The 25013-nt window shown below is 42.9% G+C and overlaps 3 protein-coding genes and 1 pseudogene across 3 annotated transcripts; all 4 read left to right on the forward strand.

Annotated features, from left to right (window-relative positions):
- Positions 1–788: 788 nt before the first annotated feature.
- On the forward strand, positions 789–2261 carry LOC115205019 (protocadherin gamma-A12-like). Its single transcript, XM_029770581.1, has one exon. The coding sequence runs from the start codon at positions 789–791 to the stop codon at positions 2259–2261; it is 1473 nt and encodes a 490-aa protein (XP_029626441.1).
- A 1110-nt stretch (positions 2262–3371) lies between these two features.
- LOC115205020 (protocadherin beta-16-like) lies at positions 3372–10575 on the forward strand. Its single transcript, XM_029770582.1, has 2 exons — positions 3372–4274; positions 8927–10575. Exons 1-2 carry the CDS (start codon positions 3506–3508, stop codon positions 10573–10575), a joined length of 2418 nt encoding a protein of 805 aa, XP_029626442.1. The 5' UTR covers positions 3372–3505.
- Positions 10576–16174: 5599 nt separating this feature from the next.
- On the forward strand, positions 16175–18717 carry LOC115205021 (protocadherin gamma-A11-like). The gene has a single exon (XM_029770583.1). The coding sequence runs from the start codon at positions 16321–16323 to the stop codon at positions 18715–18717; it is 2397 nt and encodes a 798-aa protein (XP_029626443.1). The 5' UTR covers positions 16175–16320.
- A 2268-nt stretch (positions 18718–20985) lies between these two features.
- LOC115205022 (protocadherin beta-16-like) lies at positions 20986–23650 on the forward strand (annotated as a pseudogene).
- The last annotated feature ends 1363 nt before the right edge of the window (positions 23651–25013 follow it).

Genomic DNA, 25013 nt, shown 5'->3' on the forward strand with positions numbered 1-25013 from the left:
GAGGCGAGCAGACTGTCCGCTCGTAAGGCCCGTATTGATACCGAAGGGAACCGTAAACGTTACTGTGACATTAATCTGAGTACCGGAGATCTGATTGTTGCGGAGAGGATTGACAGAGAGGGGCTTTGTGGAAAGAAGGCTTCGTGTGTTTTAAACCAGGAACTTGTATTGGAGAATCCTTTGGAGCTGCAACGTATCAGTCTTCATGTTCAAGATATAAATGATAACGCACCGCAATTTAAGGAAGAGGTGATTAAAATTGAAATAGCAGAATTGTCCGTCAAAGGAGCTCGCTTTTTATTAGATGAGGCTCGTGATGCGGATATAGGACAGAACACGGTTCAAAGCTATACACTTGAAAGGAATTATCATTTCATTTGAATATTAATACAAAAAGTGGAGGACGGAAAAATGCGGAATTAGTCTTAGACAAAGAGCTAGACCGCGAACAACAGCAGGAATTTAAATTATTACTCACAGCTGTAGACGGAGGCTCTCCGCAGAGATCAGGTACCGTAGTCATACACGTCACTGTACTGGATGCTAACGATAACGCCCCAGTGTTTAGCCAGGCCGTCTATAAAGCCAGTCTGCCTGAAAACTCTCCTTTAGATACTCTTGTAATTACAGTGAGCGCCAGTGATTTAGACGAGGGACCCAATGGCGAAGTTCTGTATGATTTTGACCATGTTTCAGATGAAAATAACATTGTATTTTCTCTGGATCATAAAACGGGAGAACTAAGAGTTATTGGGTCTCTGGATTATGAAGATGAGTCATCATATGAAATGCAGATCAGCGCAAAGGATGGTTTAGGGTTAGCATCTTCCTCCACGTTGATAATAGAAATCACAGATGTTAATGACAACGCCCCTGTGATTTATCTACAATCTCTGACTAGCCCCATACCTGAGAACGCGTCACCTGGTACAGAGGTGGGCATCATTAACGTGCAGGATAGAGACTCTGAGAATAACCGACAGGTCCGCTGCTACATTCAGCAAAACCTTCCCTTTAAGTTGGTGCCATCCATCAAAAACTACTATTCTCTGGTGACAACGGGCGAACTGGACCGGGAACTAGTGTCTGATTACAACATTACAATCACTGCCACCGACGAGGGCTCTCCGCCTCTGTCCTCCTCTAAAAGTGTTCAGTTATCTGTAGCTGACGTCAACGACAACCCACCTGTGTTTGAGGAACAGTCCTATAAAGCCCACGTGACTGAAAATAACAAACCCGGTGCCTCCGTGTGTTCCGTTACTGCACGAGACCCAGACTGGAGACAGAACGGTACAGTGATTTATTCTCTCTTACCTGGTGAGGTGAACGGTGTTCCGGTGTCCTCGTTTTTATCCGTTAACGGAGACACGGGGGTGATCCACGCTGTGAAGTCGTTTGATTACGAGCAGTTCAGGAGTTTTAAAGTCCACGTGGTGGCCAGAGACAACGGTTCTCCTCCGCTCAGCAGCAACGTCACGGTCAGTGTGTTTATAACGGATGTGAATGACAACTCTCCTCAGATACTATACCCCGCCCCAGAGGGGAACTCCTTCATGACCGAGCTGGTCCCCAAAGCTGCGCACGGAGGCTCTCTGGTTTCCAAGGTGATAGCGGTGGACGCGGACTCCGGCCAGAACGCCTGGCTGTCCTATCATATAGTCAAATCCACTGATCCGGGACTTTTCACTATTGGTCTCCACAGTGGAGAGATCAGGACACAGCGGGACATTTCTGAATCTGACAACATTAAACAGAACCTCATTGTGTCAGTGAAAGATAACGGACAGCCCTCTCTCTCTGCCACCTGTACCATGTATTTAGTGATTTCTGATAACTTGGCTGAAGTGCCAGAACTGAAAGATGTCTCTTATGATGAGAACAATTCCAAACTGACCTCTTATCTGATCATCGCGCTGGTGTCCGTCTCCACCTTTTTCCTCACCTTCATTATTGTCATCCTGGCCGTGAGGTTTTGCCGCAGGAGAAAGCCCAGACTGTTGTTTGACGGAGCGGTCGCCATCCCCAGCGCGTATCTCCCTCCCAACTACGCAGAGGTGGACGGCGCGGGAACTCTCCGCAGCACTTACAATTATGACGCATACCTGACGACGGGTTCGCGCACAAGTGACTTCAAGTTCGTCACATCTTTCAATGACAACACACTGCCTGCAGACCAGACTCTGAGAAAAACTCCAACAGACTTTGCTGAAGAACTTGACGATTCTGAAGGGTCCCCAGAGGTATGGCTTTACTGTTAATAAAAATAACCTACATTTACATTTATATTTACATTTAAGTCATTTAGCAGACGCTCTATCCAAAGCGACTTACAAATTGGTGCATTCACCTTTGGATTCATTATGGAATAGAGGCTAGATACCTTTTTATACAGCTAAAATAAATAGGATTCTTTTTTCCCTGGAGAAAATCCCTATTCCCACGGGTCCACGGGAGTGGGCCTCCATCAATGCATCTTGGCTTTAAGTAACTTGTTTGTAATCCAGTTCGGATGTAAAGTTTTGGATGACTATTTGAATCCCCTGAAAGTTTTGTGAGAAGTCCAGATATAATCATAGGGTTTTATTTGTGATGGGTTATTTACGGTTTGTGATTGATTGATGTTAATGTTCACATTCACGCTGGCTGCACAGTTTTGAGATTACAGAAAATGGTTCGATGTCAGGAATTTATCACTGTAGGAATGAAAGCCTATTTGGAATTGGGTTGTAGTTTACAAGAGAAATACTGTCTACGGAGAGCTATTTGGTTATCAGAGAAGCGGTGTGAGAGTATTTGAAGTGCATCGGGAAGCGTCGCATGGTCACTATCCATGGTGCTGAAATGTCTAAAATCCCATTTGAAGGCAGTGGGCAGAGGTATTCATCACGTTTAGACTGTCATCACTTGCATTGATTACCATCCTTTCTGGATTTGTGTATTGCATTGACGAGTGTGCTGACTGATAGATCAACACTAAAATCGGACATTTGCAATGTAGGCCGATATTTTCACGCAAATTGGTTCGCTTTGTAATGTATTTTTTTCCATCCAATTAACTCATGTAGTATGAGGATGGTTTTCATGTCATAATTTATGGTGTGTGGGCTTTATGTGAGCAACTGTCGTTTCCTGTGTTTTCCAATAGGGTGAAAATTATTTCAAATAGTAGTCAGTCATGCATCCTACTTCTATAACTTCATATGACGACTTCTCCTAAAATATGGATGTAGAATGATGTGTGAACATGTGTCATTTCTGAAGAGTACTGAATGTGTCGCTGTTGACCAGCTGTGTTTGGATAGATCCAGTTCTCCACCCACTGCTGTTGTTACAAGACTCGGGTGTTCGGGTGTCATTAAGCTGCGGAAAGGACTGGAGACGGTCAGATAGCGTGCACATTTTGAGGATATCATTTTGATTGCACTGAATCTTTTTGTGGAATACTATTTGTTTACAGTGTAGTATCTTGGCTATACGGTGTATCGGCGCTTTTAATCCCAGGATGGGGCACAAAGGAATCTCGGTGACAGGCCTGGTCTGCTGCGTTGCTTTCTTTCTTCTACCGCTGCATTCCGCCTATGGAGACGTGAGCTATTCTTTTCCGGAGGAGATGAAACGAGGATCTGTTATTGGAAATATAGCCAAGGATCTCGGGCTGGAGGCGAGCAGACTGTCCGCTCGTAATGTCCGAGTTGATACCGAAGGGAACCGAAAACGGTATTGTGACATTAATCTGAGTACCGGGGATTTTATTGTTGCCGAAAGGATTGACAGAGAGGAGCTATGTGGAGAAAAGATGTCCTGTATTCTTAGGTTTGAGTTGGTCTTAGAGAGTCCTCTGGAGTTGCATCGTATATCACTTCAAATCCAAGATATCAACGACAATACACCTATCTTTCCAAAGGATACAATCAAACTGGAAATAGCGGAATCCGCATTCAAAGGCGCTCGCTTTCGTGTGAACGCAGCTCACGACGCGGATATAGGACAGAATGCTGTTCAAAGCTACACTCTGCAGAGAAATGATCATTTTGCTTTAATAGTTCAAACGACTGCTGCCGGTAGTAAATATGGAGAGTTGGTTTTAGATAAAGAACTAGATCGTGAGGAAAAGCAAGAGATGAGTTTACTTATTACAGCTGTAGACGGAGGCTCTCCGCAGAGATCCGGTACCGTAGTCATACACGTCACTGTACTGGATGCTAACGATAACGCCCCAGTGTTTAGCCAGGCCGTCTATAAAGCCAGTCTGCCTGAAAACTCTCCTTTAGGTACACTAGTTCTTACTGTCAGCAGTACTGATGCAGATGAAGGAATGAATGGAGAAGTGACATTTGAATTTAGTCGAATGTCTGATAAGACAAGGAAAATGTTTACATTGAACCACGTAACTGGAGAAATGACAGTAATAGGAGCGTTAGACTACGAAGATGAATCCAAATATGAAATGTTCATAGAAGGAAAAGATGGTTATGGACTTTCCTCAGACACAAAAGTTATAATAGAAATAACTGACGTAAATGACAACGCCCCTGTGATATATCTAAAATCTCTGACTAGCCCCATACCTGAGAACGCGTCACCTGGTACAGAGGTGGGCATCATTAACGTGCAGGATAGAGACTCTGAGAATAACCGACAGGTCCGCTGCTACATTCAGCAAAACCTTCCCTTTAAACTGGTGCCATCCATCAAAAACTACTATTCTCTGGTGACCACGGGCGAACTGGACCGGGAACTAGTGTCTGATTACAACATTACAATCACTGCCACCGACGAGGGCTCTCCGCCTCTGTCCTCCTCTAAAAGTGTTCAGTTATCTGTAGCTGACGTCAACGACAACCCACCTGTGTTTGAGGAACAGTCCTATAAAGCCCACGTGACTGAAAATAACAAACCCGGTGCCTCCGTGTGTTCCGTTACTGCACGAGACCCAGACTGGAGACAAAACGGTACAGTGATTTATTCTATCTTACCTGGTGAGGTGAACGGTGTCCCGGTGTCCTCGTTTTTATCCGTTAACGGAGACACGGGGGTGATCCACGCTGTGAGGTCGTTTGATTACGAGCAGTTCAGGAGTTTTAAAGTCCACGTGGTGGCCAGAGACAACGGTTCTCCTCCGCTCAGCAGCAACGTCACGGTCAGTGTGTTTATAACGGATGTGAATGACAACTCTCCTCAGATACTATACCCCGCCCCAGAGGGGAACTCCTTCATGACCGAGCTGGTCCCCAAAGCTGCGCACGGAGGCTCTCTGGTTTCCAAGGTGATAGCGGTGGACGCGGACTCCGGCCAGAACGCCTGGCTGTCCTATCATATAGTCAAATCCACTGATCCGGGACTTTTCACTATTGGTCTCCACAGTGGAGAGATCAGGACACAGCGGGACATTTCTGAATCTGACAACATTAAACAGAACCTCATTGTGTCAGTGAAAGATAACGGACAGCCTTCTCTCTCTGCCACCTGTACCATGTATTTAGTGATTTCTGATAACTTGTCTGAAGTGCCAGAACTGAAAGATGTCTCTTATGATGAGAACAATTCCAAACTGACCTCTTATCTGATCATCGCGCTGGTGTCCGTCTCCACCTTTTTCCTCACCTTCATTATTGTCATCCTGGCCGTGAGGTTTTGCCGCAGGAGAAAGCCCAGTCTGTTGTTTGACGGAGCGGTCGCCATCCCCAGCGCGTATCTCCCTCCCAACTACGCAGAGGTGGACGGTGCAGGAACTCTCCGCAGCACTTACAATTATGACGCATACCTGACGACGGGTTCGCGAACAAGTGACTTCAAGTTCGTCACATCTTACCATGAAAACACACTGCCTGCAGACCAGACTCTGAGAAAAACTCCAACAGACTTTGCTGAGGCTCTTGATGACTCTGAGGGGTCCCCAGAGGTATGGTTTTATGATAACATAGAGGCTTGATTACATTTTTTATGCTATCCCGCTGGGCAAAAACTGGTTGATCAACGTTTTTTCCACATAATTTAAACCCTAAAAAAATTATTGTGCTGACGTTGAATCAACGTGGAAAACTGATTGGATTTGCAAAAAGTCATAAATAGATTGATCTAGACAAAAAACTCCATAATGTCGAAGTGAAAAGATAATGTAATAATCCCCTTTGTTTAGGCAAGCCTAAATTATTTCAGAAGCAAAATGTGGCTTAACAAATCACATAATAAGTTATATGGACTGAAATAATAGGTGTTGACATGATTTTTGAATGACTACCACTTCCAATGTTCCCCATACATACAATATCTGTAAGGTCCCTCAGTCAAGTATTGAATTTCAAGCACAGATTCAACTACAAAGACCAGGGTGCTTTTCGAAATCCTCCTAAAGACAGGCAGTGATTGGTGGATGGGTAACAATAACAAATCAGACGTTGAATATATCTTTAAGAATGGTCAAGTTAAAAATGTTACTGTGGATGATGTATTAAATCACCCAGACACATCAAATATGCAGTCTTCCTTCTCAACTGAGCTGCAGGACAGGAAGGACAGTGCTTAGGGCCATTGGTGATTTTAACCTTTAAAAAATATATCATTTTTCTTCCACTTTGACATTACAGAGCATTTTGTGTAGATCGTTGGCATTTATATATATATATATATATATATATATATATATATATATCTGTTTGTAGTAAAGCCATTTTGTAGGGAAAAACACTCATTCTGATTGGCTGGGGCTGGCTCCCCAGTGGGTGGACCTGGCTGCTAAGTGGGTTGGCCTATGCCCTCCAAGGCCGACCCAAGGCTGCACCCCTGCCCAGTCATCTGAAATCCATAGAATAGGCCCTAATGAATGTATTTCAATTGACTGATTTCCTTACATGAACTGTAACTCAGTACAATCAATGAAATGTTGCATGTTGCGTTTATATTTTTATTCAGTATATTTTTGGCATAATCACCTTCCTACCCCAACTTATTTACATACTTTTCAGGGCATGGCTCTGACTGAATGGAGTGTTGAAAAAATATTATTTTTGTGGAATAGTATTTATCTACATTATAATATTTTGGATTCAAGGTGTATCGACGTTTTTGAACCCAAAATGGGGCACAAAGGAATCTCGGTGACAGGTCTGTTCTGCGGCTTTGTTTTCTTTATTGTAATGCTGCACTCCGTCTGTTTTGTCCATATGATTTTAGCTGTTTCAAAGATTGTCGATGGTTTTCATTTGATTAATTATTGGTTCTGTTTTTATGTACAACTACTTCTTGTGTTTTATGTAGTTAATCCTGACCGGGGACAAACTGTATCCAGTTGATCAAGCATATAGGCAAGCAGGAGTTCTATTGAAAAAATGTTGGCACGTCTTTAAGTTAAAATGTGGTTGCTCTTAGAATTGTGGCCTGTTGGCATGAAGGCCTATTTGGACAGGGGTTACAAAAGAGAAATGCTGTATGTGGAGAGCTAGCGTATTTTAACAGAGTGACGAGAGAAGTGGCGTTTGGCGTTAGAACGTCTGAAATGCAGCGGCCTTGCTGTGCCGCTGTCCATGGTGCTGAAGTCCTATTATAAATCTGAAGGGTTTACAATTCATCGTTGTTTGACTATCATCATTTCTACTCATTGCCATACTATCTGTTTTTGCGTATTTCGCTGATTAATGTGTGTTGACAAAAAAAAAACAGCACTATAAATCTGATATTTGCAAAGTATTTCTTCCACATAATCTATATCTCGTGAAAAAAAGCTTGGGATCGGTTTATATATCCTTTCTGTTCATGTGTGGCTTTTTATCGTTTCCTGGTTCTATTTGGTTATTTTCATAAGCTAAGGGGGATTTTATATGAAATTGTTCAGTAATCAATCATGCAGATCAATTATTGACTTTCTTATGACGGCTTTTCCTGAAATATATTTTCAGAATAATTACTGTTATTATGTGTACTTTTTAAAGATTACTCACAGTGTCGCTGTTGACCAGCTGTGTTTGGATAGATCCAGTTCTCCACCCACTGCTGTTGTTACAAGACTCGGGTGTTCGGGTGTCATTAAGCTGCGGAAAGGACTGGAGACGGTCAGATAGCGTGTACATTTTGAGGATATCATTTTGATTACACTGAATCTTTTTGTGGAATACTATTTGTTCACATTGTATTATCAAGGCTACATTGTGTTTTGACGTTTTTAATCCCAGGATGGGGTACAAAGGAATCTCGGTGACAGGCCTGGTCTGCAGCGTTGCTTTCTTTCTTCTACCGCTGCGCTCCGCCTATGGAGACGTGACCTATTATTTTCCGGAGGAGATGAAACGAGGATCTGTGATTGGAAATATAGCCAAGGATCTCGGGCTGGAGGCGAGCAGACTGTCCGCTCGTAAGGCCCGTATTGATACCGAAGGAAACCGAAAACGGTATTGTGACATTAATCTGAGTACCGGAGATCTGATTGTTGCGGAGAGGATTGACAGAGAGGGGCTTTGTGGAAAGAAGGCTTCGTGTGTTTTAAACCAGGAACTTGTATTGGAGAATCCTTTGGAGCTGCAACGTATCAGTCTTCATGTTCAAGATATTAATGATAATTCTCCACAATTTAAGGACGAAGTGATTAAAATTGAAATGCGCGAATCAGCAGATAAAGGCGCTCGTTTTTTACTTGATCAGGCACACGATGCAGATATAGGACAGAATGCAGTGCAAAGGTACACTTTACAAAAAAATGACAATTTCCTGTTGACCGTAGATAGTCATACTGTTGAGCTTGTTCTAGAGAAAGAGCTTGATCGTGAACAAAGCAATGAAATCAAAGTATTGCTTACAGCTGTAGACGGAGGCTCTCCGCAGAGATCCGGTACCGTAGTCATACACGTCACTGTACTGGATGCTAACGATAACGCCCCAGTGTTTAGCCAGGCCGTCTATAAAGCCAGTCTGCCTGAAAACTCTCCTTTAGATATTGTAGTGGTTACAGTGAGTGCTACAGATGCAGATGAGGGAGTTAATGGGGAAGTGACGTATGACTTCGCTCATGTGTCAGAGGAAGATGACAAATTATTTTCTATCGACCGGAAGACTGGAGAAATTAGAGCTATCGGCACAATTGATTTTGAAGAAATGTCAGACTTTGAACTGCGTATCAAAGCAAAGGATGGTTTAGGATTAGCATCATATTCTAAAGTCATAATAGACATCACAGATGTTAATGACAACGCCCCTGCGATTTATCTAAAATCTCTGACTAGCCCCATACCTGAGAACGCGTCACCTGGTACAGAGGTGGGCATCATTAACGTGCAGGATAGAGACTCTGAGAATAACCGACAGGTCCGCTGCTACATTCAGCAAAAACTTCCCTTTAAGTTGGTGCCATCCATCAAAAACTACTATTCTCTGGTGACCACGGGCGAACTGGACCGGGAACTAGTGTCTGATTACAACATTACAATCACTGCCACCGACGAGGGCTCTCCGCCTCTGTCCTCCTCTAAAAGTGTTCAGTTATCTGTAGCTGACGTCAACGACAACCCACCTGTGTTTGAGGAACAGTCCTATAAAGCCCACGTGACTGAAAATAACAAACCCGGTGCCTCCGTGTGTTCCGTTACTGCACGAGACCCAGACTGGAGACAGAACGGTACAGTGATTTATTCTATCTTACCTGGTGAGGTGAACGGTGTCCCCGTGTCCTCGTTTTTATCCGTTAACGGAGACACGGGGGTGATCCACGCTGTGAAGTCGTTTGATTACGAGCAGTTCAGGAGTTTTAAAGTCCACGTGGTGGCCAGAGACAACGGTTCTCCTCCGCTCAGCAGCAACGTCACGGTCAGTGTGTTTATAACGGATGTGAATGACAACTCTCCTCAGATACTATACCCCGCCCCAGAGGGGAACTCCTTCATGACCGAGCTGGTCCCCAAAGCTGCGCACGGAGGCTCTCTGGTTTCCAAGGTGATAGCGGTGGACGCGGACTCCGGCCAGAACGCCTGGCTGTCCTATCATATAGTCAAATCCACTGATCCGGGACTTTTCACTATTGGTCTCCACAGTGGAGAGATCAGGACACAGCGGGACATTTCTGAATCTGACAACATTAAACAGAACCTCATTGTGTCAGTGAAAGATAACGGACAGCCTTCTCTCTCTGCCACCTGTACCATGTATTTAGTGATTTCTGATAACTTGTCTGAAGTGCCAGAACTGAAAGATGTCTCTTATGATGAGAACAATTCCAAACTGACCTCTTATCTGATCATCGCGCTGGTGTCCGTCTCCACCTTTTTCCTCACCTTCATTATTGTCATCCTGGCCGTGAGGTTTTGCCGCAGGAGAAAGCCCAGACTGTTGTTTGACGGAGCGGTCGCCATCCCCAGCGCGTATCTCCCTCCCAACTACGCAGAGGTGGACGGTGCAGGAACTCTCCGCAGCACTTACAATTATGACGCATACCTGACGACGGGTTCGCGCACAAGTGACTTCAAGTTCGTCACATCTTACAATGACAACACTCTGCCCGAAGACCAGACTCTAAGAAAAATTACTACACACTTTGCTGATGATCTTGATGGTTCCGATGTGTCCCCAGAGGTAGGACTTTACCGTTAATAGACTTGGCACTAATTAGGCTCTGTATCAGTGGTGCTTTTTGCATGTATATCTTCGTGGGGTGAACTCCCCAATTTTGTTTTTTTATTCATGCCAGCAAAGTCACTACACAACACAACACGAAACCATACATGAATTGCACTGTAATGGTGACAAAGAGGTGCCCATAAACTGTTAGGGCCTACATAAAGCTATCCCAACAGATGAGCTTTCCTTTCAGCACCATGGAGTGAATCCTTACCACTGCTACACTGCTACATCAGCGGAGCCTTGTCTGGCAGCGAAAGAGTATATTCAGCCTCATTTACAGCCTTAAAAAAAACAGAGCTGATATGGCTGACTTGCTTAAACAAATGTAAATTCTACTGACAATTGAGCTGTACAAACTATGGCATAAGGGAACGATGAGTGGAAATGAGGCAATCCGTAATTTCGATTAAGACATGAATGAGTGAGCTAAGACGGACATTGTCAATACAACTATTTGTTTAGCCCTTTTGAAATGTACAGCGACAGAATTCAGAACATGGACCATTTTTACAGTATTCTCCCTGTACACCAAATCAGAACCATAGGACAAATAAACGGGGCATGTTAGCAGACAATGAAAGCTCTTACAATATTCGATGATGACATTTCTCTAAAACAGGCTAAAGCCTACATGTGCACCACCAAGTCAGATGAGGGGAAAGGGACAGAATTATTAAGGTGAGGCACATGGGCTACAAACAGCTTACTACTTAACATACACTTAGTATTACCTTCTTAGTTACAGTATACATATCTCCCTGGCATATTACATAATCCCTGGCATATTACACAATATATTACATCATTTATGTAGCAACATACATTTTTGGACTCACAGTTGTGCTGTGCTAACCTGAACAGGAAGGTGGCGCGGTGGTCCTTCTTGTGGGCACGTTTTGTCATCAAACTTTGTCATCAAAGTCTGGCATTCTCTGGGTTTATGCTGCTTTCAAGACAACTCAGAACTCTAAAAAAACAAGGTTGAATCACGTCAGTGACGTCAGTGAGGATCGGGTCGGAGCTCTAGAAAGAGGCCCAAGTTACCCGACTTGGAATTGTGAGTTGGATGATCGTTCAAAACGTATTTCCCCAGTCGGAGTTCATTTTTTTTCAGAGTTCCCAGTTGTTTTGAACTCACTGAAGTCTGAGATTTCCCAGTTCTGAGTTTCCAGTTGTTTGAACGCGACAGAAGTCATGCTGGCTTGACAGCATCGTCAATGTATTTAACCTTTTCTGTCCCAATGTGTTGCGTGTTAATGTTTATCCTTTTAAGCTTGGAGAAGAGACCATTAAAACCAGACATGGTCCACACACTCTCTCCACCGAATAGCAGGCAGGGGAAGATAAATAAGGATTTGTTTTTTTCAACGCTTGCAGTTAGCCACTGATATCTTCCAAACAACTCATTGTTGAATTTGCAATTTCCAACTTGTTGTGTAATGTTTATGTCTAATAGCCGATGAGCACTGATACGTTTTATCTATAATTGATCTTCCTATGACAAGGATTGAACAGGATTTGCCAGTAGATTGTCAACGTGAATCATGTTGGTGACTGCCTGTGTAGTTTGCTAGCTAAGATTTTGAAAGTATGATGTTGACATGATCACTCCAATCAAAGCTATGGTAGATATAATGTGATTTGGCGTAATTTTATCTGTGGCCAATGACTTTATGCCTTCTTGGTTGGGCACTTCTAATGTAAATCTAAGGCAGCAACCAAGGGGTCTTGAACTTTCAAGCTCTCCCTGTAGATTTTGCAGTGAGGGAGTGTCCCCATGAGTGACAGAACACTGAGCCAATAATGGCGCAACTACAGAAGATTACCAAGCCCTACGCTTTGTGTTCCCCACTGGCTCCCCCTCCACCACAGAAAGCAATGAGCTAGGCTGAAACACCTGCATTTTGGAGCAGCCTTACTCAAGAAAGCGAAAAAGAGAAGTTGGCTGCGTTTCAAACTCAAAATAGACAACCCTCGGACCTAAACCCTCAGCCCTTGAATTACGTTTTACATCGTCAAATCTGAGTGTACCTTAAATGTCCCTTGCCCAAGCGAGGGAGAGTGATGATCGGAGAGGCAACGTCCTTGGTGGAAATCGTGAAGTTTAAAACCTACCTAAAGCTATTAATGTACATAGTAAGTTAACGTATCTAGCTAGCACTCCTGTCAGGTAGCTAGCTACAGTTACCCATAGCTGGCTAGCTAGTTTTATAGTTTGGTCATTTATTCCAATCCATTTCAGATATTCCCAAAATATGTTTATGAATCTAGCTACGTTTTATATTTATAGGCTGTTTACTGAGACTAAGCCAATTTGCCCACGCTAAAATCAATGTCTATATATCTTTTTTAGCAAGCTAGCTTCATACTTTTTTTCTGACATGCTGAACATGCAGCCTTGTTGATTAAATTTGAGACTTTGCGGCCACCAGAGTTTGACTTGACTACAGTTTGCATTGAATTGTGGGTTATCTCAATCCCGCAAGAGACCAAAGATGTTCACTCTCTCCCTCGAGCTAATTCGAAGGCCGAGGGGGCAACTTTAGTGAATTGGACCTCCGTTTAAGATGGCAATCTGCATCCAGTTTGGACCGGGATTCCCCCCGAGGGACAGTGGCTAGCGCAAGAGCTGAGAGGGTAAATATAACTTTCTTGGACTGCAGCCCATGTTTGTATGCAGCTTTATTAACTCAATAAAATGGTTTACATTGTTTGCAAACTGAAATGTGACAAGTATTAATGAAGAAATAACATACAAAACAGTCAATAAAATATATATATATATATATATACAGTACCAGTCAAAAGGTTGGACACACACACCCATTCAAGGGTCTTTCTTTATTTTTACTATTTTCTACATTGTAGAATAATAGTGAAGACATCAAAACTATGAAATAACACATATGGAATCATATATTAAACAAAAAAAGTGTTGAACAAATCTAAATCTATTTTATATTTGAGATTCTTCAAAGTAGCCACCCTTTGCCTTGATGACAGCTTTGCACACTTTTGGCATTCTCTCAACCAGCTTCATGAGGAATGCTTTTCCAACAGTCCTGAAGAAGTTCTCACATGCTGAGCACTTGTTGGCTGCTTTTCCTTCACTCTGCTGTGCAACTCATCCCAAACCATCTCAATTTGGTTGAGGTCGGGTGATTGTGGAAGCTAGGTCATCTGAAGCAGCACTCCATCACTCTCCTTCTTGGTCAAATAGCCCTTACACAGCCTGGAGGTGTGTTTTGGGTAATTTCCCTGTTGAAAAAAAAGTGATAGTCCCACTAAGCGCAAACCAGATGGGATGGCATATCACTGCAGAATGCTGTGGCAGCCAAGCTGGTTAAGTGTGCCTTGAATTCTAAATAAATCACCAACATTGTCACCAGCAAAACACCCCCACACCATCACACCTCCTCCTCCATGCTTCACGGTGTGAACCAAAAATGCGGAAATCACCCGTTTACCTACTTTGCATCTCACAAAGACACAGGGGTTGGAACCAGAAGTCTCCAATTTGGACTCATCAGACCAAAGGACAGATTTCGACCAGTCTAATGTCCTTTGCTCATGCTTCTTGGCCCAAACAAGTGTCTTCTTCTTATTGGTGTCCTTTAGTAGTGGTTTCTTTGCAGAAATTCGGCCATGAAGGCCTGATTCATGCAGTCTCCTCTGAACAGTTTATGTTGAGATCTGTCTGTTACTTGAACTCTGTGAAGCATTTATTTGGGCTGCAATCTGAGGTGCAGTTAACTCTAATGAACTTATTCTCTGCAGCAGAGGTAACTCTGGGTCTTCCTTTCCTGTGGCGGTCCTCATGAGAGCCAGTTTCATCATAGCGCTTGATGGTTTTGCAACTGAACTTTAGGAAACTTTCAAAGTTCTTGAAATGTAATGCATTGACTGATCTTCATGTTTTAAAGTAATGATGGACTGTTGTTTCTCTTTGCTTATTTTCGAGCTGTTCTTGCCATAATATGGACTTGGTCTTTACCAAATATTCTGTATGCCACCCCTACCTTGTCACAGCACAACTGATTGGCTCAAATGCATTAAGAGGGGGGAAAATCCCCAAATTAACTTTTTAACAAAGTACACATGTTAATTGAAATGAATTCCAGGTGACTACCTCGTGAAGCTGGTTGAGAGAATGCCAAGAGTGTGCAAAGCTGTCATCAAGGCAAAGGGTGGCTACTTTGAGTAATCTCAAATATAAAACATATTGTGATTTGTTTAACACTTTTCTGGTTACAACATGATTCCATATGTGTTATTTCATAGTTTTGATTTCCTCACTATTATTCTACAATGTAGAAAATAGTAAAACATTAAGAAAAACCCTTGAGTGAGTAGGTATGTCCAAACTTTTGTCTGGTATTGTATATACAGTATTTACTCTTTGGGCTAAACAGCTGGAGCTCAAAACAGGTGGGGATTTCCCTGAATGACGGGTGCCACTGCTCTGTAGCAGGTTTTACACTTGTAGTTCAAGTATTTTGTGGCCACAATTTCAAAACTGTTTTTGTGATTCATGATGAAAACACTGTTTCCACAGGTCTCCTATATGTAGATTTGCATTCATTATCTGTCCCATGTTTGTATTTTCAAATATGGTGGATGTGTTGTATTTTCTGCTTTGAAATCAACCTTCCTCATTTCAAGGCAGACATCCCGGATGATATTATGTTCTTTGCATTGTGTTTGGATACGTTTGGTTTGGGATTGATAAACAAATGTTTTCTCCCTCATAGCCTACCGCCCAGTTTTAATATTACAGAGAGCGTGTTATAGCCTGGTTCTATTTGGAACCGTTGATTGTATGTACCCTCAGAAGGCTAAAGAACAACGTGTAGAGAGCACAATGTTGAGACAAGTACTGAAGTGTATCGGAGTGTCGCTGTCCATTGTGTTGAAACGCTCGTGTTTTTTTTGTAAAGCCTGTAGCTGCAATGCTACTAATTGAGTGTATGTAAGCTTCTGACCCACTGGGAATGTGATGAAAGAAATAAAAGGTGAAATAAATAATTCTCTCTACTATTATTCTGACATTTCACATTCTTAAAATAAAGTGGTGATCCTAACTGACCTAAGACAGAGAATTTTTTATTAGGATTAAATGTCAGGAGTTGTGAAAAACTGAGTTTAAATGTATTTGGCTAAGGTGTATGTAAACTTCCCACTTCTACTATATCTTCCTTGACAGTTCTACTCACTGGCTTTGTGCATTTTACCAATGAGTGACAGTTGAGAGATAGAAGGACCCTGCACCTCTTCAGACTTTATAGGCCTAGCTACCATTTAGTAAATAGTAGTTAATTTCTACCTGGCATATACTTAACTCGAGAGTGCGAATGGTTTTAGGGAAATGAGTGCTTGTGGTTTTATGTTGTTTCCTGTGCCTATTCCTATGTTTACCTACTACTTTTTTTAAATGTATTTAGCGCAATGTCAGCGTCTATGTGTACACTATGTGTAATTTTGAAAGGGTACTCACAGTGTCGCTGTTCACCAGCGGAGGTAGAATAGATACAGCTCTCCACCCATTGGTGTTGTCATTAACAAAGCTCTGGTGCCATTTCACTGCAGATAACAGTAGAGGTAGATGCACATATACTTAGTTGATAATATAGGGAATTTTCATGGTTTTGTCGAATAATTTTCCATTACATCGATCTGTCTAACTGTATGGTGGTTATTTGACGTTTTAATCCCAGGATGGGAAACAAAGGAATCTCGGTGTCAGGCCTGGTCTGCGGCTTTGCTTTCTTTCTTCTACCGCTGCATTCCGCCTATGGAGAAGTGAGCTATTCTTTTCCGGAGGAGATGAAACGAGGATCTGTTATTGGAAATATAGCCAAGGATCTCGGGCTGGAGGCGAGCAGACTGTCCGCTCGTAAAGCCCGAATTGATACCGAAGGGAACCGTAAACGTTACTGTGACATTAATCTGAGTACCGGAGATCTGATTGTTGCGGAGAGGATTGACAGAGAGGGGCTTTGTGGAAAGAAGGCGTCGTGTGTTTTAAACCAGGAACTTGTATTGGAGAATCCTTTGGAGCTGCAACGTATCAGTCTTCATGTTCAAGATATAAATGATCATTCTCCACAATTTAATGATGACATGATAGATATAGAGATAAGCGAATCAGCGGAGAAAGGTTCTCGTTTTTTATTAGGAGAGGCTCATGACGCGGACATAGGGCAGAACTCAGTTCAAATATACACTCTGGAAAAGAATGACAAATTTGTGTTGTCCATTGATAGCAACAATGTTGAGCTTGTTCTAGATGAAAAGCTTGACCGTGAAGTAAAGCAGGATATTAAATTATTGCTTACAGCGATGGACGGAGGCTCTCCGCAGAGATCCGGTACCGTAGTCATACACGTCACTGTACTGGATGCTAACGATAACGCCCCAGTGTTTAGCCAGGCCGTCTATAAAGCCAGTCTGCCTGAAAACTCTCCTTTAGATACTGTAGTGGTTACAGTGAGTGCTACGGATGCAGATGAGGGAGTGAATGGAGAGGTGACATATGATTTCGATCATATTTCAGATGATGATAAGAAAGTATTTTCTATAGACCGTAAGGGAGGAATAATTCAAGTTATCGGTTCTGTTGACTTTGAAGAGGTTCCGTCCTTTGAGCTGCGCATTAAAGCGAAGGACGGTTTAGGGTTAGCATCATATGCCAAAGTGATATTAGAAATTACTGATGTAAATGACAACGCCCCTGTGATATATCTAAAATCTCTGACTAGCCCCATACCTGAGAACGCGTCACCTGGTACAGAGGTGGGCATCATTAACGTGCAGGATAGAGACTCTGAGAATAACCGACAGGTCCGCTGCTACATTCAGCAAAACCTTCCCTTTAAGTTGGTGCCATCCATCAAAAACTACTATTCTCTGGTGACCACGGGCGAACTGGACCGGGAACTAGTGTCTGATTACAACATTACAATCACTGCCACCGACGAGGGCTCTCCGCCTCTGTCCTCCTCTAAAAGTGTTCAGTTATCTGTAGCTGACGTCAACGACAACCCACCTGTGTTTGAGGAACAGTCCTATAAAGCCCACGTGACTGAAAATAACAAACCCGGTGCCTCCGTGTGTTCCGTTACTGCACGAGACCCAGACTGGAGACAGAACGGTACAGTGATTTATTCTATCTTACCTGGTGAGGTGAACGGTGTCCCGGTGTCCTCGTTTTTATCCGTTAACGGAGACACGGGGGTGATCCACGCTGTGAAGTCGTTTGATTACGAGCAGTTCAGGAGTTTTAAAGTCCACGTGGTGGCCAGAGACAACGGTTCTCCTCCGCTCAGCAGCAACGTCACGGTCAGTGTGTTTATAACGGATGTGAATGACAACTCTCCTCAGATACTATACCCCGCCCCAGAGGGGAACTCCTTCATGACCGAGCTGGTCCCCAAAGCTGCGCACGGAGGCTCTCTGGTTTCCAAGGTGATAGCGGTGGACGCGGACTCCGGCCAGAACGCCTGGCTGTCCTATCATATAGTCAAATCCACTGATCCGGGACTTTTCACTATTGGTCTCCACAGTGGAGAGATCAGGACACAGCGGGACATTTCTGAATCTGACAGCATGAAACAGAACCTCATTGTGTCAGTGAAAGATAACGGACAGCCCTCTCTCTCTGCCACCTGTACCATGTATTTAGTGATTTCTGATAACTTGGCTGAAGTGCCAGAACTGAAAGATGTCTCTTATGATGAGAACAATTCCAAACTCACCTCTTATCTGATCATCGCGCTGGTGTCTGTCTCCACCTTTTTCCTCACCTTCATCATTGTCATCCTGGCCGTGAGGTTTTGCCGCAGGAGAAAGCCCAGACTGTTGTTTGACGGAGCGGTCGCCATCCCCAGCGCGTATCTCCCTCCCAACTACGCAGAGGTGGACGGCGCAGGAACTCTCCGCAGCACTTACAATTATGACGCATACCTGACGACGGGTTCGCGCACAAGTGACTTCAAGTTCGTCACATCTTACAATGACAACACACTGCCTGCAGACCAGACTCTGAGAAAAACTCCAACAGACTTTGCTGAAGAACTTGACGACTCCGACGCGTCCCCAGAGGTAGGCTTTTAATGCATGTAATAATGCGATTTGTTTTTTTAGGCTTATATGATAGGTTGAGGCTATATTATTTTAAAATTGCAGCTAATATGCTTTGTGTAATATTTTTGTTGTTGTTGGAGAAACCACTTTCGTCATTAACCCAGCTTGACTATTAAGCAAATTATTTATGCTTCACTTTCATTCAATTTGAAATGTTTTAGGATATTATTTCAGTCCCGTCGCAATTTCATTGCAAAATCCCGAGGTGCTTTTATATGTCGTTTGCTAGATTTGTAACGTCAATGTGCTATTGTTGTAATTGATAGAATCTGTGGATTTTTCAAATAATAGACGTCGGTCGCTTCTCGGTTTCCTGATTAGGGTTTTACAGACAATTAAATCAAATCAATTCAAATCAAATGTATTTATATAGCCCTTCTTACATCAGCTGATATCACAAAGTGCTGTACAGAAACCCAGCCTAAAACCCCAAACAATGCAGGTGTAGAAGCACGGTGGCTAGGAAAAACTCCCTAGAAAGGCCAAAACCTAGGAAGAAACCTAGAGAGGAACCAGGCTATGAGGGGTGGCCAGTCCTCTTCTGGCTGTGCCGGGTGGAGATTATAACAGCACATGGCCTAGATGTTGAAATGTTCATAAATGACCAGCATTGTCAAATAATAATAATCATAGTAGTTGTCGAGGGTGCAACAAGTCAGTAACACAAGAGTAAGTGTCAGTTGGCTTTTTCATAGCCGATCTTTGAGAGTATCTCTACCGCTCCTGCTGTCTCTAGAGAGTTGAAAACAGCAGGTCTGGGACAGGTAGCACGTCCAGTGAATAGGTCAGGGTTCCAGCAGGTCTGGGACAACAGGTCTGGGACAGGTAGCACATCCGGTGAACAGGTCAGGGTTCCATAGCTGCAGGCAGAACAGTTGGAACTGGAGCAGCAGCACGGCCAGGTGAACTGGGGTCAGCAAGGAGTCATCAAGCCAGGTAGTCCTGAGGCATGGTCCTAGGGCTCAGGTCCTCCGAGAGAGAGAAAGAAAGAAAGAGAGAGATAATTAGAGAGAGCATATTTAAAATCACACAGGACACCGGAAAAGACAAGAGAAATACTCCAGATGTGACAGACTGACCTTAGCCCCCCGACACAAACTACTGCAGCATAAATACTGGAGGCTGAGACAGGAGGGGTCAGGAGACACTGTGGCCCCATCCGATGAAACCCCCGGACAGGGCCAAACAGGTAGGATATAACCCCACCCACGTTGCCAAAGCACAGCCTCCACACCACAATTAATGTCTATTGTGTGTTTGGCGCTGGAGGAGTGAAAAGCTGTTTGGAAAGAGGCTCGAAAATAGAACTACTGTGTTTTGAGAGATAATTAATTATTAGACATTTTGCAGGATGAAATCTCTTGAGATACCTTCTCGGTTTAAAGAATGGCCAAATAAAAAACACAACCCCCAAAAACAATACTTATTATATGGCCACTATTGTCTAATAATACTAACAATTAAATACAAATAATAATTGTAAAACGTAAATTATGAGCATAAAAAGGTTGTTATACACCTACTAATGGGCCTACAACAAATACAAATAAATGATGCAACTAATAACACTAAGTAGGCTGCCTATAATATACACATATCATATATACAAATATATTACAAATATTGTCACATGGTGACGTTTCTACTAGTTAAAAACACAAACAGTTTGTTCTTAACATTGGAAAAGGGGCTTTCTTAACTTCACTGTGTGATTGTAATACCCTGATATCTATAAGTAAATGATTCCAGTCAATTGGGCCTTTGTATTTATTAGTAACAGCGTGATGGGAGACGCGGTGTGAGAGCGTCTGAAGAGCAACGAGATTCCTCGCACTGTCACTGTCCATGGTGCTGAAATGTGTCAAATCTCATTTTAAACCAGTAGGATTTACTATTGATCGCTGTTTGACCTTCATATTCTTATTTCTTGCCCTGCCCTGTTTTTATTATAGCAGTTATGAGTTTCCTCTGACTGAGGAACCAACAACGGATATATTGCTTTGTTGCCTCTCTTGCAGATGTGTTGTATTTTATATTCATAGTATACCTGATCTTAAATGATGAAAAAAGAGTGGGGGTGATTTTAATCATTTATGTTTGTATGGTTTAATATCCTATCGTTTTCTGTGTTTCTCTTTCGTTTTTCAATAGTTAATTGATCAAATAAACTTACTTAAGCGTATTTATAACCATTTGTTAACAAAACATTAAGAAAACTGTAAGTAAATAATGTAATTTATGTTGAGTACGCATAGTGTCGCTGTTGACCAGCTGTGTTTGGATAGATCCAGTTCTCCACCCACTGCTGTTGTTACAAGACTCGGGTGTTCGGGTGTCATTCTGTAGAAAATATTGGACGCGGTCAGGTTGCTGGAACATTTTGAGGATATTATTTTCATCAAGCTGAACCTATTTGTGGAATACTATTTGTTCACATTGTATTATCAAGGCTATATTGTGTTTTGACGTTTTTAATCCCAGGATGGGGCACAAAGGAATCTCGGTGACAGGCCTGGTCTGCTGCGTTGCTTTCTTTCTTCTACCGCTGCATTCCGCCTATGGAGACGTGAGCTATTCTTTTCCGGAGGAGATGAAACGAGGATCTGTTATTGGAAATATAGCCAAGGATCTCGGGCTGGAGGCGAGCAGACTGTCCGCTCGTAAGGCCCGTATTGATACCGATGGGAACCACGAACGGTATTGTGACATTAATCTGAATACGGGAGATTTGACTATAGCTGAAAGGATGGACAGAGAAGGGCTTTGTGGGAAGAAGACTTCGTGCGTTTTAAAACAGGAACTTGTGGTAGAAGATCCGTTGGAGCTTCACCGTATCAGTCTTCATGTTCAAGATATAAATGATAATTCTCCACTGTTTAAAAAGGAGATTATCAAAATGGAAATTAGTGAATCAGCAGACAAAGGCGTTAGTTTTTCTCTAGATGAGGCCCATGACGCTGATATATTACAGAATACGGTTCAGAGCTATACACTACAAAGAAATTAACATTTTATTTTGAATGTCAAAACAAAAAGTGGTGGACGCAAATACAGCGAGTTAGTGTTAGACAGAGAGCTAGACCGCGAGGGGCACCATGAAATCAAGTTATTACTGACAGCTGTAGATGGAGGCTCTCCGCAGAGATCCGGTACCGTAGTCATACACGTCACTGTACTGGATGCTAACGATAACGCCCCAGTGTTTAGCCAGGCCGTCTATAAAGCCAGTCTGCCTGAAAACTCTCCTTTAGATACTGTAGTGGTTACAGTGAGTGCTACGGATGCAGATGAGGGAGTTAATGGTGAAGTTACTTATGAATTCGATGATGTTTCAGATGAAAATAGCAATCTATTTTCTCTTGATCATGAGACTGGAAAAATTACAGTTGTTGGTCCAGTAGATTATGAAAAAGAGTCTTCATATGAAATGCAGATCAGTGCAAAGGACGGTTTAGGCTTAGCATCCTACTCAACATTGATAATAGAAATCACAGATGTTAATGACAACGCCCCTGTGATTTATCTAAAATCTCTGACTAGCCCCATACCTGAGAACGCGTCACCTGGTACAGAGGTGGGCATCATTAACGTGCAGGATAGAGACTCTGAGAATAACCGACAGGTCCGCTGCTACATTCAGCAAAACCTTCCCTTTAAGTTGGTGCCATCCATCAAAAACTACTATTCTCTGGTGACCACGGGCGAACTGGACCGGGAACTAGTGTCTGATTACAACATTACAATCACTGCCACCGACGAGGGCTCTCCGCCTCTGTCCTCCTCTAAAAGTGTTCAGTTATCTGTAGCTGACGTCAACGACAACCCACCTGTGTTTGAGGAACAGTCCTATAAAGCCCACGTGACTGAAAATAACAAACCCGGTGCCTCCGTGTGTTCCGTTACTGCACGAGACCCAGACTGGAGACAGAACGGTACAGTGATTTATTCTATCTTACCTGGTGAGGTGAACGGTGTCCCCGTGTCCTCGTTTTTATCCGTTAACGGAGACACGGGGGTGATCCACGCTGTGAAGTCGTTTGATTACGAGCAGTTCAGGAGTTTTAAAGTCCACGTGGTGGCCAGAGACAACGGTTCTCCTCCGCTCAGCAGCAACGTCACGGTCAGTGTGTTTATAACGGATGTGAATGACAACTCTCCTCAGATACTATACCCCGCCCCAGAGGGGAACTCCTTCATGACCGAGCTGGTCCCCAAAGCTGCGCACGGAGGCTCTCTGGTTTCCAAGGTGATTGCGGTGGACGCGGACTCCGGCCAGAACGCCTGGCTGTCCTATCATATAGTCAAATCCACTGATCCGGGACTTTTCACTATTGGTCTCCACAGTGGAGAGATCAGGACACAGCGGGACATTTCTGAATCTGACAACATTAAACAGAACCTCATTGTGTTAGTGAAAGATAACGGACAGCCCTCTCTCTCTGCCACCTGTACCATGTATTTAGTGATTTCTGATAACTTGGCTGAAGTGCCAGAACTGAAAGATGTCTCTTATGATGAGAACAATTCCAAACTCACCTCTTATCTGATCATCGCGCTGGTGTCCGTCTCCACCTTTTTCCTCACCTTCATTATTGTCATCCTGGCCGTGAGGTTTTGCCGCAGGAGAAAGCCCAGACTGTTGTTTGACGGAGCGGTCGCCATCCCCAGCGCGTATCTCCCTCCCAACTACGCAGAGGTGGACGGCGCAGGAACTCTCCGCAGCACTTACAATTATGACGCATACCTGACGACGGGTTCGCGCACAAGTGACTTCAAGTTCGTCACATCTTACAATGACAACACACTGCCTGCAGACCAGACTCTGAGAAAAACTCCAACAGACTTTGCTGAAGAATTTGACAACTCCGACGCGTCCCCAGAGGTAGGTCTTCATCGTAAATAAAAACAATATTATCTTATTGTGTGTTACACATTTTCAGGTAAAACACGTTTTGAAACAACTCGAGCTAAAATTAGAGTAATGATGCTATGAAAAATACATATTTTCTTGATTATTTTTTTTTACAGCAGTACTTCAATATCACAATTTGTCTATAGGTAATGTATTATTGATCCAGGTTTGATGCAATGTATTAGTTATCCAGGTTTGACATAATGTGTTAGTGATCCAGGTTTGATGCAATGTATTAGTTATCCAGGTTTGACGTAATGTGTTAGTGATCCAGGTTTGATGCAATGTATTAGTTATCCAGGTTTGACGTAATGTGTTAGTGATCCAGGTTTGAGGCAATGTGTTAGTGATCCAGGTTTGACATAATGTGTTAGTAATCCAGGTTTGGCGTAATGTGTTAGTAATCTAGGTTTGACGTAATGTGTTAGTGATCCATGTTTGATGCAATGTGTTAGTGATCCAGGTTTGACATAATGTGTTAGTAATCCAGGTTTGGCGTAATGTGTTAGTGATCCAGGTTTGACATAATGTGTTAAAGGTCCAGGTTTGAGGTAATGTGTTAGTAATCCAGGTTTGACGTAATGTGTTAGTGATCCATGTTTGACGTAATTGTTAGTGATCCAGGTTTAACGTAATGTGTTAGTGATCCAGGTTTAACGTAATGTGTTAGTGATCCAGGTTTAACGTAATGTGTTAGTGATCCAGGTTTGACGTAATGTGTTAGTGATCCAGGTTTGACGTAATGTGTTAGTGGTCCAGGTTTGACGTAATGTGTTAGTGATCCCGGTTTGACGTAATGTGTTAGTGATCCCGGTTTGACGTAATGTGTTAGTGATCCAGGTTTAAGTGTAATGAAGCATGTTTTAGTCTTAATTAGATCCCCTCATCTGAAGTGAGAAATACTGAGGCGCTGATGTACAGCTGCTGATAGATATTTTGAGTTGTGATGGGATTTGTGATTCTGTTATTTTTTGATGAATTGATTGCTTGGATTTTTCACATACACGGAGCAGCGTTTTGAGTTCACTGAAAATGGGTTGATATAGGAGTTTTGCTCTGTTAGAATAGGCTTATTTGGAAAAAGGTTAGAAAATAAAAAGTACTGTCTGTGGAAAAGTGGTGTGAGAGTATCTGATTTGCGGCTTGATCCTCAGTGTTGCTGTCCATGGTGCTGAACATGCAGACAATCCAACATTAGGCCAGCAGCGTTTAGTTCCGAGTCATCGCTACTTGACTGTCCTCACCTTCCTTCTTTCCTATAGGCTACTCTCTGTTTTTGTGTTTGTTCATTCTGACGAGTGTGTCGACTAAAATAGCAACATAACATTTAATTTGCTATGTAGGTCGCCCATAC

This window comes from Salmo trutta, chromosome 13 (genome assembly GCF_901001165.1).
Source record: "Salmo trutta chromosome 13, fSalTru1.1, whole genome shotgun sequence".
Taxonomy (NCBI): domain Eukaryota; kingdom Metazoa; phylum Chordata; class Actinopteri; order Salmoniformes; family Salmonidae; genus Salmo; species Salmo trutta.